Source organism: Furipterus horrens, unplaced genomic scaffold, assembly GCF_987537825.1.
Source record: "Furipterus horrens unplaced genomic scaffold, mFurHor1.1.pri manual_scaffold_6, whole genome shotgun sequence".
NCBI lineage: Eukaryota > Metazoa > Chordata > Mammalia > Chiroptera > Furipteridae > Furipterus > Furipterus horrens.
In genome coordinates, this window is record NW_028327176.1 from 156,258,808 (window position 1) to 156,277,149 (window position 18,342).

The window sequence follows — 18,342 nt, forward strand, 5'->3', positions numbered from 1 at the left end:
TAGGCCTTTCATTTTCTTTCTGTCAATCTTTATCAGGTTTTACTGACAAAAAAATTTAGAAGTTTTCTTCTCTTTTTAGGTTTTTTTTGTGCTAGGCATTGGAATTATTAACTTTTTAAAGGTTTGGTGGCACTGGCCCATGCAATCATTATGCTGTGTAATTTGTGTGAGGGGGCAGCACTTTGACAATACTTTCTATGAAAATCTGTTCAAATTTTTAAACTTCAGTTTTGATAAATTAATTTTCATATGTTTTACATCTATTTATATAGAATTAAACCAAATAGTCTATTATCCTTTTAGTTTCCTCTGCTCCTATTTTTTTACATGCCTTTACTCCATTTTTCATAATTAGTTTAGCCAGTAGTTTATCTGTTTTGTCTTTTATCCCTGAAAAATCAGCTTGTAGTATTTTTTTTAGTTCTTTCTGCTTTCAGAAGCTGATGACCCATTTGTTACAGCCCTAGATGGACATCAAGATGCCCTTAACAATGGCGAGGATAACTCTGGGGAGTCACCTGTTGGGAATGACGCCATCCTTTGATGTCACAAATATCCTTGCAGCAACCTTGCTTCCTAAAGATAATGGGGACTGTATGTGCACATGAAGAGGGCATCCGTGTGGCGGGGGTGGGGGTAGGGGGCTGGAATGCCCCTCTGGGACCTAAAACTCGACTAGATAACTTCAGTTCTGGCATTCCACATGCAGTCAACTACAGGAAAACTTTCTAGTGATGTTTAAATCCAGCTCAGCCATCAGTTTTTAAAATGAAAACCAAATCAATCTTAGGTTCCATCAAACCTCGTGCCATTCAAGAAAAATACAATATAATTATTGAGGAGAAAGACAGGAAAGCTGACAATTTCATCTGTATTTCCCCTTTCCCTCTTCGAAAGTGGCCTATTAAAGTAGAATCAAGAGCAGAATTTCAGTCCTGGCCCTGACCCTTACTACCTGTGTGACCCTGGACAAGTAATACAACTTTTCTAGTCCTCAGTTTATTCATCCTCATCATAACGAGCATTTTAGTTGATAATCTTCATAAAGCCTTCCAGCTCTAACGAGTGAAATTATCACATTTGGAATCTGCTGCCCCCTGCTGTTACTTTACCAAATTGTAAATGTTACATTTCCAAAGCCAGAAAATCCAAGTTTTAGTCTGTTTTACATTTTGTGTATCTAATTTTCCTTCTTACAGTTCATATATCTATCTTCCTATTTATAAGCCACATGTCTTTAACAACCAAACATCCTCTTCACTTGAACTTTGAAACAATCTTGTTACTTTTGCTGTTCAAAACTCCCTCTCCCAATTTCTTTGCAAGTTTTCTTGTAATCTATTATTGGGATGGAATTTTATGTTCTTTTGTTCCTACTAATATTTTTATTTATATATTTTGAGACTTCTAAATTGGTATATACAATATTAGAATTATTTTAACTTCATAGTGAGTTGACTCTAATAATTTACGTATCTTTACTCCTTATAATACTTTTTCAAGTCTCTTTTTTTAAGTCTACGGTCTGATGTATCTCAGCTGGCCTTTGGAGAACATATGCCCAGTGTATACTCCTTACCCTTTCACTTTTAAACTGTGTCTTTGTTTTAGGTGTGTTCTTTATAAACAACTTGTTACTGGATCATTTTATCCTATTTGAACTCTTTAACTGGAGAATCCTTGATTCAGCACTCTCAAAATCCAATCCCAGTAATGTTCACTTGGCTCCTGCCAGTATATGGTGGCTAATTCTTATATTTGTGGTATAAGTCTTCTCCCTTACCACACCGAGCACATCCACAGCCAGGCTTGGCTAGAATTTAACCCTGTTTATAAATCTTGCAGCCCAGAGTGAGTACATAAGACAGTTGCTGTGAGAGGGGCCGTGGGGTTGGATTGTAGTCTTTGCAGCACCTTCTAGCACAACAGAGGTGACTCTTTAGGGAAGGGTGGGCTACTTTTGCAAGACCAAAGGCAGTAGGGACTGCAGAGTCAACATCCTCAGGGTTTTCCATCCAGATGTCCCATGGCATGTTTCAAGGTTCTAGGATTTTTCCAGCAAGGCCTTGACTTTCACAAAGCAGAACTTGGCTGAACGATTACGTCTCTGAAGCTCTGTGACTGTAACAATGAGATGGCCAGCCTCAATCTCAGCTATTTCAGCCCAGGCCTCCTTATAAGTTCCCTGGAGGTCCCCTGGCTCTCCTAATGCTGCACTAACAGCTTCGTAACAGCCCTCAGTCCCTCATTATCCTTCTGTAGGTCATCAGCACAATCCAGCAGTAATTAATCAACTCAGTTCTTCTTGTAGGCACTGTCCTACCCACTAATTTCCAAATGCCTGCGTCATTGAACTTCTACTAGAGAATTCCTCTCCATGGGGATATTTGCCCAAGTTAACAACCTGTGTCTGGGGTAAACAAGACCATCTCCAGGTTGAGTGATTTGTTAGAAAAACCCACAGCACTAAGCATAGAAGTATACTCACAACTATAATTTATTAGAGAAAGAAGAAGAGAATCAGCCAAGGAAAAAGGGACGTGAACAAACCAGAGGAAACCAGGCACAGGCTCCAGAGTCCGGTCCTAATGGAGTCATCAGGATGAGCTGAATTTCTCCAGGGAGGTGAGCCCAAGCCTGGGTGTGGACAGCCAGGGTTTCTATTGGGCTCAGTCACATGGGTGTGCTATGCCTCGCATGTACCAAAATTTCACATTCCTGGAAGGTAAACAGGTGTTCAACATAAACCCTATTGTTTGTCCAAACATCTCAGGCACAGCAAGTCACTCTTATCAGTTAGGAAAATGGTAGAAACTGCTCCTGAAATCCTCATTGCTGGACATCAGCCAAAGGCAGCATTGCAAACAGGTCTTTGTATAACAAGGATAACAAGTTCGAGCTTGCCGTGTTAACTCTTCTCTGCACACCATCTGTGAAATATTTAGTAAGTGAGCCATGACCTAGCACCAAGGACTACATACGTTCCACTTACACATGAGGATGCCATCCTCTTCACCCTTTGGGTGGGAGATGAGCCAGCTCCTAACCTGTTTCCTCAGATCTCAGTCCTGGTCCACTTGTGTTACTCTGGGTCCTCCAAGAAGCAAACTCCAAGACTGAGAAGTGATCTGTCTGTCATGGATTAAATAGGGGCAACACTGGTGAGGAAAATTCAGGGGGGAATTGGGTGGGTTTGCTAGGAGGCTACCTGATGCACGTAGGACCCCAAGTGAGTGAAAGGAAGGCTGGGTGGAAGCAACTTAGACTATGTCATCCTAAAGGAGTCTGGCCAGACTGTCAGAATCATCCAGCCAAAGCCAAGATGTCATAAGATCCCTCTCAAGATCAGCCCTTGGCTGGCAGCAGTGGGTGAGAAGTGGAGCCTCCGTGCAAATGCAGCAATGGATTTTGGAGTGCAGCAGCGAGGCGGGCCTTCCGTCCAGCACGCATGTTTTAACAGTCTGGTGGAGATGGGACATTTGTGCTCTCAGGCTGCCACAACAGTGACTACAGCTTTCAAAATATCCTAAAAACTATTGTTTATCAAACAAATATTTAGTACCAACAACACATGGTCATTTACAATACTTTTTAGTTTAAAAAAAAGTTATAAAGTCACCTAAAATTGAACACTCGTGAACAATATAAATACAAATAAACTTAACAATATAAATACATTTCATAAACTTAACAATTTCTATGTGATATTGTTCTAGGGAAGAGTCTCTTCCAAATTACTTGTTCAATTGGGAACATAAACTGATAGACAGCATTATTACATTAGGACTAAGTCAAGGTCAGTCCATTACAAAAAATAAGTACTTCTAACTGTTCATAACAAGTAATTTTCTGAACTATGATTTATATTGGTACTTAGAGCAAAATACCACTGATAAGTTTCTCTTCCTGACTAATAAATACTCTTACCAAAGACAAGGCATTCTTATACATTTTATACCTAGTTCTTATGTAGGCTATAAATAACCATATGGAAAACTTCTGAGGCAAAAAAAAAAAAAAAAAGGGCAATGTTTACAGATATTTCTCAAACGCACTTTACACATAATTTGGGAACTTCTAAATTATGTATGCTAGATCAGATTTGTCAACCTTTTTCATCTCATAGCATGCATAAACTAATTACTATAATTCTGTGGCACACTAAAAAATCTATTTTTTGCCAATGTAACAAAAAAAAATAGGTGTAATTTTGACTAATTCACACTGGATGACTATTGTTGTACTGGCTGTTGTCAGTTTTATATTTGAATATCGAAGGGAAAAGAGGTCAGGGCCACTGACTAGTCAGTCGGGTACTGCATGTTTTAAAATTCTTGCAGCACACTGGTTGAAAATTGCTGGCCTAGATGATAAAATGGAAGAAGATCCTCTTACATACTATGTAATAGGATTGGTTTCTAATTTTTATCAATGTTATCAACATAGATAATACTGGCTATCAATATCTGTAATACAAAACCAACCCAAGGAGACTAAAGTTTTTGCCATCTGCTAAGTTTCAGCAGAAGCTGGTCCCACAGTTGCTCTGACAGTCCCTTCTAGTCAACATGTTTTTGAACTAACTCAGGTTAAACAGTTCCTAAGACCAAACAGTTAATACCTACCAGAAAAAAAGTGATCTATCACAGTAACTTGGTTTAACTTTTGCATGCACTTTATGACTTGCCGATACAAATAACAGAAGCTACTAGAAATAAATAATAAACTAAAATATTTAACGTTAAAGAAACAAAATTTGTTTTTCTAAAAAAAGAGATCAATACCACTTTTAATGTAGAAGATGCCATCTTTATTTACAGGCTAATAAAAAAATATTAAACTCAACTTAACTAGATATATTTGTGATAAATCCCATAGATTTGAGGCCGACCCTAAGTGGAAGACCAGACAGGAGGAATAGGATGTCAATTATAACAGGAATGTCAAATAATGTGCAACTTAAGCATGAATAATATATTTTATCTCTAAACATAAAAATAAAATAAGTTCACTGTGGGGGCGGAGGGAGTAACAAAACCAGCACCAAGACAAACTGTGCTAACTTTTGACAACTGTTCAGTTATAATTACTGAGACTCACAAACTTTCATTTCTCTTAAATCTATTTTAACAAGTCAATAACCTAAATGTTTTTTTTCATTATTCACAACAGATACTGTAGAAGAGAATTCAGAGGTTAAAATGTAACTATATGCACACATATACACAACTCTCACACTCTACTGAAAATTTTTCTCAGCTATTCTGTTTCTGTGTGCATTTGTGTTCTTTTCTTTTTCCTTTGTAACTATAATAACTTTGCAACAGTTCTCTCCTTCTGTTTGGTTTTGCCCTAGAAATTTTAGTGTTATGAGTTTCTTTCCTATACATGTGAAAATTAAAAAAAAAAAACCTGCTTCTCACTCAGTCCTTTGGAAAAAGACTACAATTCTTAGTTCATCCTCCAAAGGCCATAGATATCTGAAATGAACTTTTAGATGGGTAGTTACAAAATATCTGTCAGGAAACTCACAGTAGCATCTGAGGTGAAACAGGACTCAAAAGGACACTGACCCACACAACCTTAAATTTTAAATTACCTAGAAATTTTTTCATTCTGCTCATCAATCCTTGAAAAGTTATATCGTAACCATCTCCCACTATCTTTTATATTACACAGCATCCTCATAAATATGCCAATTGAAGGCTGTAAAAAAATTCTTCAGACTTATTAGACGTTTTTTGAAAACCAAAAGGTTCTAGCTGATATTTCCTAAGAATTCAGCCATAAATATTCTCTGGAAAAAAATGCCATGGTTGTTCCCTTCGACTGTTTAAAAAGATAAAAAGCACATGGTTTCGAGTCACAACAAAAACATTTTCAGATATGCTACAATGTAATTTTTTGACTAAATGAATACACTGGCTAAAATCCTGTTTGCAGATCTCATGTCATGTATGGAGGGGGGGTGTTTGGATGAGGGAGAGTGCATCAGGAAGAAACATTTGTTTTCTATTAAACAGCCTAGCCTAGCATGTCAGGAACAAACAATAACATGTAGCTTGCTTATTCAGTTATGCAATACTAGCTTTTGCTTAGGGGTAATTTTATCCTACAAGGTATCTTAATATCAGTAACAATATACTATGAAGTGCATTTCTATTACAAATTAACATGGAGATATACAGATGATTAAAAACTATCCAAAACAAACCATAAATGAGCAACAGTTAAAACATAAAATTTATAAATAGCGAAACCACCAAATAAAGTATATACATTTTATAGATTTACCACTGAACAAATATATAGTGCATCTAGGAACGACAAGAAAATGTGTATTATGTCACATGACATCTGAGTATTAGAAATAAAGAACTGATAATAGTCTAAAAGCCTTGTAGGCTTTCTCCTCCCTTAACAGTTCATTAAAAGTATATCCTTTAAAACAGTGAAATCTGCAAAAGTGTACCTCTTTGTAATATTTTCACTTCCCCCAACAAGGCACAGTGGCCTTCAGAACAGTAAATTAAAGCAGGTACTCTTTAGTCAAACATACACTGACATGAAAAGTCAACCAAAACAATTACTGTATCAAAACATCTTCACTGCCAGTGATTCAGCTTTTTAAATGATTGGCAAATCAGTTAGTTTGAGAGAAAACTGCTGTTTGAATGCAATGTATTTCATTGACATAGTAATAAATTTGAGATTTTACTGCCAGAACAAAAATGTATCTCTAAGTGCCAGGACTATCACAGCAAGACACAGCTCAAAATGTAAAAATTGTCTTTTGTAGATCCCAGAAAAAAAGCATTTGAGACTAATCAGTAATAACATAATGCTCCGATAATCATGCACAGAGGATCAACATAATTGGGGACAGATATTTTACATTCATCTGCATTTCTTTTAAAAGCCAGAAAAATACAATGTACAGTAACTTTACAGGAACTACTTCCAGTGCAGCACTGATTGCTTAAAGAAAACTGTTTCACACTGCAGTGCATAAAGCTGAACGGCAAACTCATCACAATAAATGATCATTAGAAACTAATTTAGATATCAGGATGCAAAATAAATTTTAAAAAACTAAAACGATTCTTTCAGTTAAAAAAAAATTTTAAGTCAAGCCTACATTTCTGTAATTCATTAAATTTTGTCCTTTGAAATACCACACTTGACACTCTGGAATATGTAATATGAATTCATTTATTCTCTTGTATTTAAAGGCTATTTCTTATAAAATACTGGTGAGCACTATCCTTCTAAATGGGAAAGGAACCAAATAAAACAGTAGTGCTTCATTTGGTACTTAAGAGCCTAGTAATACCCTTTGGAAAACACATGCTTTGGTGTTTCACAGTTTTTTTAAGAAAATCAAAATTGCTTTACATGCAATAGCCAATTATAGGATATACCACAGAAACAGGGAGTTAGGCATTTAGAATAGTTCACATGAAGCCCTGAGGTACCCGCCTTTCATTTAGGCAACAAATAGCCTCCCCTTGATTTGTACAGTCTTCATCACTGTCTTCCCTGGTGCCCCAAATTCATTTGACAATCCTGTCTGGGGATACAGTCAGTTTAGTAAGATTTTTTATGATACAGACTGTGCAGATCATCTAGTTTAGAAGCACTGTCTTCTAGTGGAGTTTCACTCGAAGTTCCTAGGTCTCCATTTTCATGACCGTCAGTTACCACCTTCTTATTAAATCCTAAAGGAAAGAAAAAAAAAGCAGTTTTCCAGTTTTCAAAAAAAATGCCTTGTGATTTTACTGAGCAAAAACAAAGGAGTGAATATCCACTGTAATCTGTAACAGTAATGTGAGGCAAACAATGGGGCCCTAGATTAATCAAGTTAGCAATTCTGGAGAAAAGGAACTCTTCTTTCCTATAGCAGATAGCAAACACTGTAAAGACTTAAAAAATACTATCGTTTGGACCTATCTAAAAATTATATAAAATTTCCTACCTAATTTCACCTGAAACTTATAACTGATAAATGTAATTATAAAATTCAGTCAGTTTTACTCACACAAATATTTACTGGGCTGTAAGCTATATTTTTCTTTTATATTTTGCATTAAGATTATTTCACTTCAGTTCACTGAAGTATATACTAGTTTATTGCTCGAACTCTAGTTTGTTGGCAAGACAATGTCCAGATAAAACATAAAACTAATCTTGGTTAATCTATAAGATAGATAATATGCTTTCAAATCAATGAGAGTTGACTGCCATCTACTTAGTGAGCTATGAAGTATGGACATACACTAAACAATAACCAATGGATACATTTTTGGAGACAGGAGCAGTTAATAGCAATATATTCTAACAGCACACATTTTCAGTGGCGTCACAATTTAAGTGGCTTGCAATTTACACAGGTGACAGTACTCTTGTAGCCTCAGCTGACAGAAAACAAAGAGACAAGCCTTCTAACCCTGACAGAAAATAGTAAACAGAATGAAAAACAATGAAATCATAGGGCAAGCAGCCCAACATTGTAAAGTTGTAAAGTTCTGACATACTGCCACAATAATTTTGTTCAAGATGAATGAGGAGAACAATAATTACTACAGATATGTTTGTGTAGATAACTCAGTTTAGCAGAAGAGCAACACTTTATCAATTAGCTGTAACTTCTCAAACTTCTTGTCTTCAGGATGCTTTTATACTCTTAATGAATACTCCAAACAGCTTTTGTTTATGTGCATAATTAATGTTATACGGGTTACTGATCTTTATCATATTAGTAACTAAAACTGAGAAATCTAAAAAAATTATTACTTTGTTAAAAGTGATAAAAACAGTAAATGTTAACATAAATAACATATTTGTTTAGTGAAAATAACTACTTTCCTCAAAAAAATTTAGTCAGGCCTTGGCTGGATGGCTCAGTTGGTTACAGCATCATCCTGATGTGTCAAGGTTGTGGGTTCGATCCCCAGTCAGGGCACATACAAGAATCAACCAATGAATGCGTAACTAAGTGAAACTACAAATCGGTATTTATCTTTTTCCTTTCCTTTCTCTCCCTAAAATCAATAAATAAAACAATTTTTAAAAATTTAGTCAGAAGAAGAGCATTATTTTACAATTTTGCAAATATACTTAATGTTTGGCTTTATGGAAGACAGCTGGATCTCCTATTTGCTTCTACTCAATCTGTTGCAGTATATAAAGTTAGTTCACCCTCGCACAGATAGGTAGGTGGAAGACAGAAGAGTAGTTTAATAGCCATTCCAGATAACTATCAATATTCTTCTTTGATATTATACCAAAATTTGACAATACAGAATTTGAAGGTAGATCAGTAAACTTTTTGCACTCCGTTACATTAAAATCCATTTGTCTATCTTGTACTTTGAATGGCTCTTTTGCCCATGCAGGACTTTGGTAACATCACGCACCTGTCATTTCAAAAATTAGAACACTGAGTTATGTAGCATTTCCAAAAGTTGACACATATCATTTTACTACATGAAAAAAAAAAAATTCTCTAATATCACCATCGACCTCATTAGAAAATGTTTTTAAGTGTTGGGACGCTGTCAAGCTCATTGTGGTTGATGTATGTTTTACAACCTTCTAATTTTCACTTGGAAGCTCACATGTGATCATTGGTACTAAATACTGTCAGTTGTTTTTCTTGAAGTGATGGACTCACTTTGTTCATTTTAAAGACAATGACTGCCAAACAGTCTGAACAAATATAATTTATCAGTCATTCTTTCAAGTAAAAATTGTCTTCCTTGAAAAAAATGAATAGTTCAGCAAGCAACTTAATCATGTAAATACTTTTCCTTGAGACTAGCATCTTAGCTCAGCAAACCACCAAGTGCTGTATGCATACTTTCCATCTCATTACAAAGAATATTTTTTAATATGTACTCAAGGGTCAAGATTTAATAAAATGAAGTTTGCTGGCACTACTTCATCAAGGATATTCATAAGTAAGACCAACGTGTTCTTCTTCTCTTTTTTCACTCTGGTGGATGGCGCAGAAGAATACAATCATTACTAGAATAGCAGCACCACTGCCTTGGTTCATACTAAGGCACCAGTAGTTTTATCCCCATTGCTTTTGCAACATCAGTGCAAATATTAGTACAAAATGATAACAAAACAAGATAAATAACATCTTAAAATTATTATGAAAATTTTTGATCTCAGGGATCCCCAGAGATACATGGATCATAATTTAAGAATCACTATATTATGTAGAAGAAACTGCTAGAATTTTTCTTTAAAATGAGTAAATGATAGCAAAGGAACTAAACCAAAAATCTTCAAAACCACATATCCTGATTCTAAAAGCAATCATAAGACAATAGTCTAATCACTAATTCATTGTATTATGAGAGAAGAATCTGCATTAAGACAGAGAGATGACATTAAGATGTATTTATTCTAACAGGCATTTTGATCTTTGTCTCAGAGTGAGAAAACCTAAATTTTATTTATTTTTTTAAGGGACACCTGTAGTTCGGTAACTGGTAATTTTCTTGTCTTAAGGTCTAAGATGAATCTAGAAGAACTTCCATGTAAAGAAAATTTTGGCAGTTACTGGTGTACAATTAAACTACAAGCAAGGGTGAGCTATCCATTGTTAATGACCATTTCCCCATTATTAAAAGTGCTACTGAAGAACATAATAGGCTCTCATATTTTCAAATTTTGTTAATAATAAATAGATTAATAATAGCTTTTAGAGTGGTTTTTACCTTGTAACACTTTGATTTCCCCACTTGGGCCTTTGCAACTAGCACCAGGATTACTACCTCCCTCTAACTCGTCAAGGTACAAACGGTAACGATGTCCACTCTCATCTTCATACTCTACGTTTTCATCATCAGAATCCACTTCAGGAGCCACATAAACTACTTCGAATTCAATCTCTCCTCTCTAAAATGGGGGAAAAATGAGGAAGTCAAGTTATAAATGTAATTTTAAAGGATTTCTAAATTACTTGGGGAGAGGGATAGAGATGAGGAACAGTAGTCAGACCTCAGATGTAGCTTCCTTTCAAGACAACAAATAATGATATTCTAGAATCTCAAAAGGTAGAAGACAAGTTAGAGGCCTTTGTGTGCAGACCAACCCCCTGAATCCTCTCTATAAGTAACTTCTTTTTAATATTACAGTAGTTCCTTCTACTGATCACAATATATTTGCTAATAAACCTCAAAAAAGGATGCTTAACTATTCAATTTATAGAATCCTGGAACAAATATTCAGTTCTAGTTATTTTGCCATTTTGTGCTTTACATAGCAATTCAGCAAATCCCCCAAATCCCCCTCACTAGTTAGATATAAAATAAAGTTGCACCTAAAGGCATCACACAAACTTTTCCTTGACTAATTTCTTGTTTATTACTGACTAGGTCTTGAACCTTTTCTTGACTTTCACTGAGCACCAGACATAGTGTTTAATCAAGGTATTCTGTTGAGTAATAACAATAATCACTATATTTATTGTGCAAAATTATATCCTTTAATCCTCTGAATAACACCATTGTAGTCTCTTTTACACGAACGAGGAACTTGAGAAAGTCCCAGAGAAAGCAGATAATTTCCAATATGATGAACAAATAAATTAAAAAATAGAAATATGACTCCAAAGTCCTTGCTCTTTCTACCATACTAGACTAAATGTATAATAGTTCTACAATTATTCTTTAATAACAACTTTATGTTCAAGTAAAAAGTTAGATTATTTTATGTTAAAAAATATTCCAAGCTATAATTGTCATTTAATTAGAGACTACAATCAATACATATGAGTCTGGGATTTGCAACTCTCTGAAAATTATGGCCTGCCTTTGTTCAAACAAAAGCATGCCATTTTCTTTACTGCTACTCACTAACTTAGTCTCTTTGATGTTCCTCTTTTCCCAGCAGTTTAAGGTTGTTTCAGAATTTTAATACATGCTTAGCGTTTCCTTAAAACTTTACGACTGTCTATCTATCTCCTTCAGCCCAGCTGCCATTCACCCCACTTTCGTGCTACTGGATGACAGCCAGGCTGGGCTGAGAAAATGCTAACTTAAAGAGATGGGGGTTGCATTTTTAGCTCTTTCTTATCAAAATATGCTTTACAAATACCATCTTGAGGGAGACAGATAATACAGTGTTACTCAGTAAAGTTCTAGAAGACAGAATTAGATCTGTGGGAGGCTGTCACAGAGACACTGGTTTTAGGCTTAATATGAGAAACAGCTTTCTGAAAATCATCAGTGTACCACAATGGGATGGACAGCTTTATCAAGTCCTTTAATGCAATTATGTAATTAGTAGTATTGTAGAGGTTTATGCATCGGGTGGAGTTGAACCAAATGAGCTATAAATTCACTTTCAAGGCTGAGATTCAATTCTACATTCGCATACCACACTTATGATAGAACAAACATCTCAATATACTACCAATGCCTCTCTAATTCTCTCAACCCTGATCTTAAACAAAACCAAAACAAATCTTAAGTTACGGAGTAATAAATATGACTTCTGGGTAAAAATCCCAACTCTACCACATATTTGCCTACAATTCTGAGCAAATCATATACTTCTCTAAGAACCTTAGTTTACTCGTTTTAAATATGAGGGTTGGGCTAAATGACTTCTAAGGATCCTTTTAGTTCTAACATTTATGACTGTAAAATCCACTTTCTAGCATCACTTTTTTCTAGAATACCTTCTATTTACATAGTGTTTGAGTCATCAATGATGTTTTGCTCTCTAATGTCAGATCCTGTTCTGAGCACTTTATAACATATTAACGTAATTAATCCTCACAGCTCTCAGGTGTGGACACTGCAGCACAGAAGGTGTGACTTGCTCAAAGTCATACAGCTGTGGACAAGAGCAAATGAACTCTCCTTTTTCAGTAAATCTGGCTGAAAAACTAGTATTGATACAGAAACACTTTACTACTTGAGTAACCTCCTAGGGAAGTACAAAATATTCAGTACATTCAAAAAGAACCAATTGATAGATCTAATTTTAATTTCATAAAAGGAAGTTACCTGCTGGGAAAGAATGGTTACAGCTTCTTTGTGCTTTGTATCCCTTAAGTTAACTCCATTAACAGCCAAAATAGCATCTCCAACATGCAGCCCTCCACATCTATCAGCAGGCTGCCCTGGGTGGATCTCAGAAATGAGGATGGGGACACCATGTTCTTTCCCACCCTAACCAAACACATAGCAAAACAAAACAAAGGCAATAAATTAGTTTACTCTTTGTGTAATCACAGGCTAGTCTAACAACACATTTTCTTAAAAATATATTTCATGAACACCTGTCTCTATAAATGCTGAGTGCAATCTTATTTGATGCTTAATTATGAATAAATTATTATGAGTATCAAAGGGCTACCTCTTAGCAAAAATTATTAATAACATGTGTGCTTTCCTAAAAAGCATTTTAGAGTCAAAAACCAAAACAACTACTTTTAAACACAAATAAAAGTATTTTCTGTATTAGCAGTCTATATAGCACTATTAGTCTGTCAAACCTAAATCACTATAAATAGAAGAAAAAACATTATTCCATGTACCACAAAAATTGTAAGATCATTGTAAGATGAATGTCAGTTTCAGAGATATTAAATGTGAAAAAATACGCAACGCAGAATTAATGAAATGCAGTATTTGGTACATAACACTTCCCAGCTTGTATCATAGTTATTTGTGAGTGTGCCTGTGTCTGCATATCTGATTTCTCCATTGCATAAACTTTTCATTATAAGAAACATGTTTACATTAAGTAATACCAGAAATAAAATGAGCTTATGCAGTGCTTAAGTATGACCAAATGAAAATTAGAGTAAAACTGCCTTATTTATTCATCTGGAACAGAGTACTGAACAACAGCAAAACAAAACAAAACAAAAAAACCCAACTCTATGTATTTTATAATAGATAGGTGTCAGGAATGTTGCCCAAGACAACTCTTTGTAAAGGCATCACATTTAAAAAGGAAAACTATTTACACCCAAGAGCCAGTTAAATCTGACAACAAAGAAATAAAACAGGAAAAAGATAACACATACTCAGATAACACAGACCAAAAAAATAAAATAAAATAAAATAATCTGGAGCCATTTAACACAGAGGAAAATGGTCATATCCATTCCCAAAGGCTCTTAAAAGCATCACAGAATATAGTACAGAGCTATGACCTGAATGTTAATAAAAATGTTTAACTGTTTACTGAAGGTGTACTTAACAGTTATTAGGAAGATTTATTTTTTTTAAAAAAAGGGTGCTCATAGGGATAAATTTAGTTATTTAGAAAATATAACTAAAATACTCTATTTCTCAATGATGTCCAATGAAGGAGCATGATTATACTAGATAACTGTAGAAAAAAAGACTGAAAGTACTACTTCTTACTGTAATTGAAATGCCAAGGCCTTCATGATCTTCCTTAAGGAGGAGAACTTTTCTGATTGGACCAACACCTTGGCTTTTCTTTAAAGAGTCTTGATCCTTATAGGGGGGAAAAAAAAGAAAAAAAAATTAGTATTAAGTAAATAATATAATAAATAGAATAAACCCATGCCATATGACCTGTTTTCATTAAATAAAGAAATCTTTATTTCTTGCAATAGTATGGTGTTAAGAAAGTAATTATAAATAAAATGGGAAAGTGAAAATAGTTGTTCTGTTAATATAACAGACTATATAGATGATTTTCTCACCTTTTTGTCAAGTTCTGTAACAATGATAAATCTCTTTAATTTGTAGGACATTACAAAAGAAATTATTACCAGGAATTAATTAATGAAGAAATATCTTCAAAAAATAAAAGTGGGTCATTGTAAAAGTTCACTGGAAAAAATCATAAAGAAATATATCCATTTTAGCCGATTTGTAGAACTGGAAACAAATGACTAGTTGGATCATTCATTAATTTTTCATTCCTTTGAGCTCTGGAGTCTTAAATAAAGAACCTTGCTCCGCTAATAATTCCTTCTCTGATACCTTTTTTCTTTCCCTCTCTACTAAGCTCCTTCCTATTCAGCATATAAACTAAAACTCCAAGCTTCTTCCAGATTTAAAATACTGACCATGTACAAACACAAAATAAAATAAAACCCTTCAATCACATACTATCATCTTTAGCTACCATCCGCCTCCATCTTTCCTTAACCTTCACAGAATTCATCCTCACCCATCTACCTGCTTGCCTCCCACAAACATTACTCCACCCACTGTAACCAGGGTTTTGCCCCCACCTGCTCCACTAAATTGTCTTCTCTGTAATAACTGGTAACCAATACGGCTACATCCAACAAACACTTTTCAGTCACTACGCAACTCAAATCTTCAGAAAGTTGATACTGTTCATTAACCGCTCCTCAAAACCCTCTCATTCCTTTGGTTTCCATTACACTACTTTCCCAGGTGGCCTGTATCTGCAGCTCCATCTCAGGCTCCTTCCTTTGGTAATCCACATCCATCTTCTTCCCTCACTCCACAAAAGTTTCTTTCTATCCTTGCCCTCTTATTCTTTTTACCTTAAATATGCAAATATACTCTCCCTTTGTGACTTAATTCCATAGTTTCAATTATAAATAGACGAATGATCTGCCTAATATTTCTTCAACTCCAAGACATCTCTCCTGAATTCCAGTCATTTATCCGACTGGATATAGTTTGCCTATCCACTGGCACCTCATACACTACATGTCTAAAACTGATCTCATCTTCCCCCCAAACCTCCCTTTTCCTGTATTTGCTTTATAAATGAATGCGATCAACTGACTTAGTTGCCCAAGTCAAAAACCTAGTGTCTTCCTTCTCACTCGCCTACTTACCCAAAAGCAGTTATTCACCAAGTCCCCTTGACTAATTCTGTCAATCCTGTGCTTCCTCAGATGCACTTGCCTTGCTCTCATCACTGTCCCCTCAGAATAGCATAGCATATCTCTTATGTATCTCCTCACCTCTAATTAGACCCTCTTCCATATATCCTCTTCACTATATCAAACTTTCAAAAAATGTGAAATTTTATTAAATCCACTATTTTATTTTTAAATCCCATGATTATCACATTTAAGTTCAAACTCCTTTACTTAGCATAAAATAACTTTTGTCATCTGGCCACTGCTTAGAAATTAATGGGGACCACCAATGCCCCAGGGAAAACGATGATATGGGTTTATTGTGACCCTTGCTCCTCTCCTACCAACTCCATGTACATGCCAATTCTTCTTACAATACTCTTTGCATTATTAAAGCCAACAAATAATCTTACTAAGGCCATGCTTTGGCACCAAGATATGTGAGCCACTGGTTAGCAGTTTGACATGCTCTTATTATATTAAGGTCTGTATAATCAGACAGCTGTTGTAATGAAATTTAATAAAGATTTATCCAGATAAAAAGAAATACACCTGTACATGGTGGCTACGAAAGCAGACAATTATACACACAGATGTCAAATTCCATCTTAATTAAAGAACGAGTAGGTGTAAACATTAGTTCAGAACCTACACTTTTTAAAAATGATTTTATTCATTTTTAGAGAGAGGAAGAGGGAGAAAGAGAGGAAGAGAAACATTAACGTGAGAGAGATACACTGACCAGCTGGCTCTCACGTGTGCCCCAACTGGGGAATGCACCTGCAATCCAGGCATGTGCCCTGACCAGGAGTCGAACTAACAACCTTTTGCTTTGCGGGACAACAGCCAGCCAGGGCTCAGAACTGACATATGAATTGAGTTACCAAAAATTCCCTTAAACAACTATGCCCAAAATTTACTAAGTTGTCAATAAGCCTACACACTGTGTGCTAAGCTTAAAACAAATTTAAAACAAATTCATGCCTATCATGATCCAAGAAAATTCTGAAATATGAACCAAAGTACTAGCAATATGTATTTATGAGCAATAGTTCACTATCTTCAGCACTATCACTTTCAGGGCATTACTAAGTTCTTAAAGAGCTATGGGTTATTAAAACTTTAAATATGTACCTGTTTTAAACACATTTGATCCCACTTTCACTTTTTAAATTAAGCTTTTAAGTACTATTAGGATTAAAAAATGAAAAGAACTTCCAATTAAAGAAAGGAAGAGGTTGAGTGGGAAACAGTAGCAAAGCAAACATACATGGCCTGGTGGTGCCTGCATTGGTCGTTTCAGGTCATTACGTCCTCTGCAGGCTCTGATGACAGTTTTGTGACGATGCAAATGTATTTCAGCTTCCAACTGGTTCCAAAGCTTATCATGAGCAGGTCCCTTCATATCTCGTCCTAATAATTGTATTTGTTGAACCCTTCGTATAGTGAAAAGAGTTAATTTGGTTAGTTTTTCCTTACGTGCACTACAGAGAGAATTCAGAAGAATTACCGAACATAAGTACCTTTTGCAAAGATATAAGTTGGTAACAAAAATAATACTCAGGAACATCCCAATGTCCCTAAGATTTACAAAGATATGAAAACTCTGAAAAGATGTCTGCAAGGGAAAACCAGTTTAAAAATATATAAGTAAGACCTTTTTTAGTCATATGCTTAATTCAAATCAATTGATGAGACTAATGTCAATTAACATGTTTCATGTCTTGCATAAAATCAAAAGTAGGCAAAGTAGGTCATACACTCAGACACTGTTTTTTTTCCCCTTAATCCTATAACCTGAGGTCATGTTTATTGATTTTAGAGAGAGAAAAAGGGGGAGAGAGAAGAGAAGGAGTAGAAGGGGAGAGAGAGAGACAGAAAGAGAAACACTAACTGTTTACCTCCCATACATGCCCTTGACCAGGGACCAAACCCGCAAACCAGGTATGTACCCTGACTGGGAATTGAACTCATAATCTCTTGGTGTATGGGACAATGCTCTAACTAACTGAGCCACCCACGCAACCAGGGCAAATTCAGATACTATTTAATACTACCGTGTTAAGTGTACAAAATGATGAGGCTAACTGTACAAAAACATTTCTTCTACCAATAGTTTCTCTTAATAAAATGATTATTTTAAATGTGTAATGAGGAAATGTGTACTTCAAGATGATATAAATGATTTTTATTCGCTCCAATTAGTTTTAATGTGACATTAACACAATGAGCAGAAAGTTATTTAGTACTAATAGTAAAGCACTGAAGTTTGTGAATAATTTATTGTGAACATTTAATGCAAGCAGAACTCTGTATTTTTGTGATACAGTATTCCCTCACTTATCGTGGGTATTATGTTCTAGACGCCCCCGTGATAGGTGAAAATCCGTGAAGTAGGAATCTTACATTTATTTTAGTGTTTATATATATTTTAAGGCTTTATAAACCCTTCCCACACACTTATAAACTGTTTCCAGTTCCTTATTAAC

At 35.2% G+C, this 18,342-nt stretch overlaps 1 protein-coding gene across 2 annotated transcripts in view; it reads right to left on the reverse strand.

The window, feature by feature from the left end:
• Nucleotides 1–7,230: 7,230 nt before the first annotated feature.
• Nucleotides 7,231–18,342, reverse strand: part of GOPC (golgi associated PDZ and coiled-coil motif containing) — a 32,886-nt gene continuing 21,774 nt past the window's right edge. For both annotated transcript variants that reach the window (XM_090279786.1, XM_090279785.1), the window contains 5 exons: nt 17,124–17,289; nt 14,400–14,495; nt 13,029–13,193; nt 10,731–10,911; nt 7,231–7,718 (listed from right to left, as the gene is read on the reverse strand). In XM_090279786.1, the coding sequence (XP_090135912.1) occupies nt 7,588–7,718; nt 10,731–10,911; nt 13,029–13,193; nt 14,400–14,495; nt 17,124–17,289 (739 nt within the window). In that variant the 3' untranslated portion in view covers nt 7,231–7,587. The remainder of the gene's footprint in view (nt 7,719–10,730; nt 10,912–13,028; nt 13,194–14,399; nt 14,496–17,123; nt 17,290–18,342) is intronic.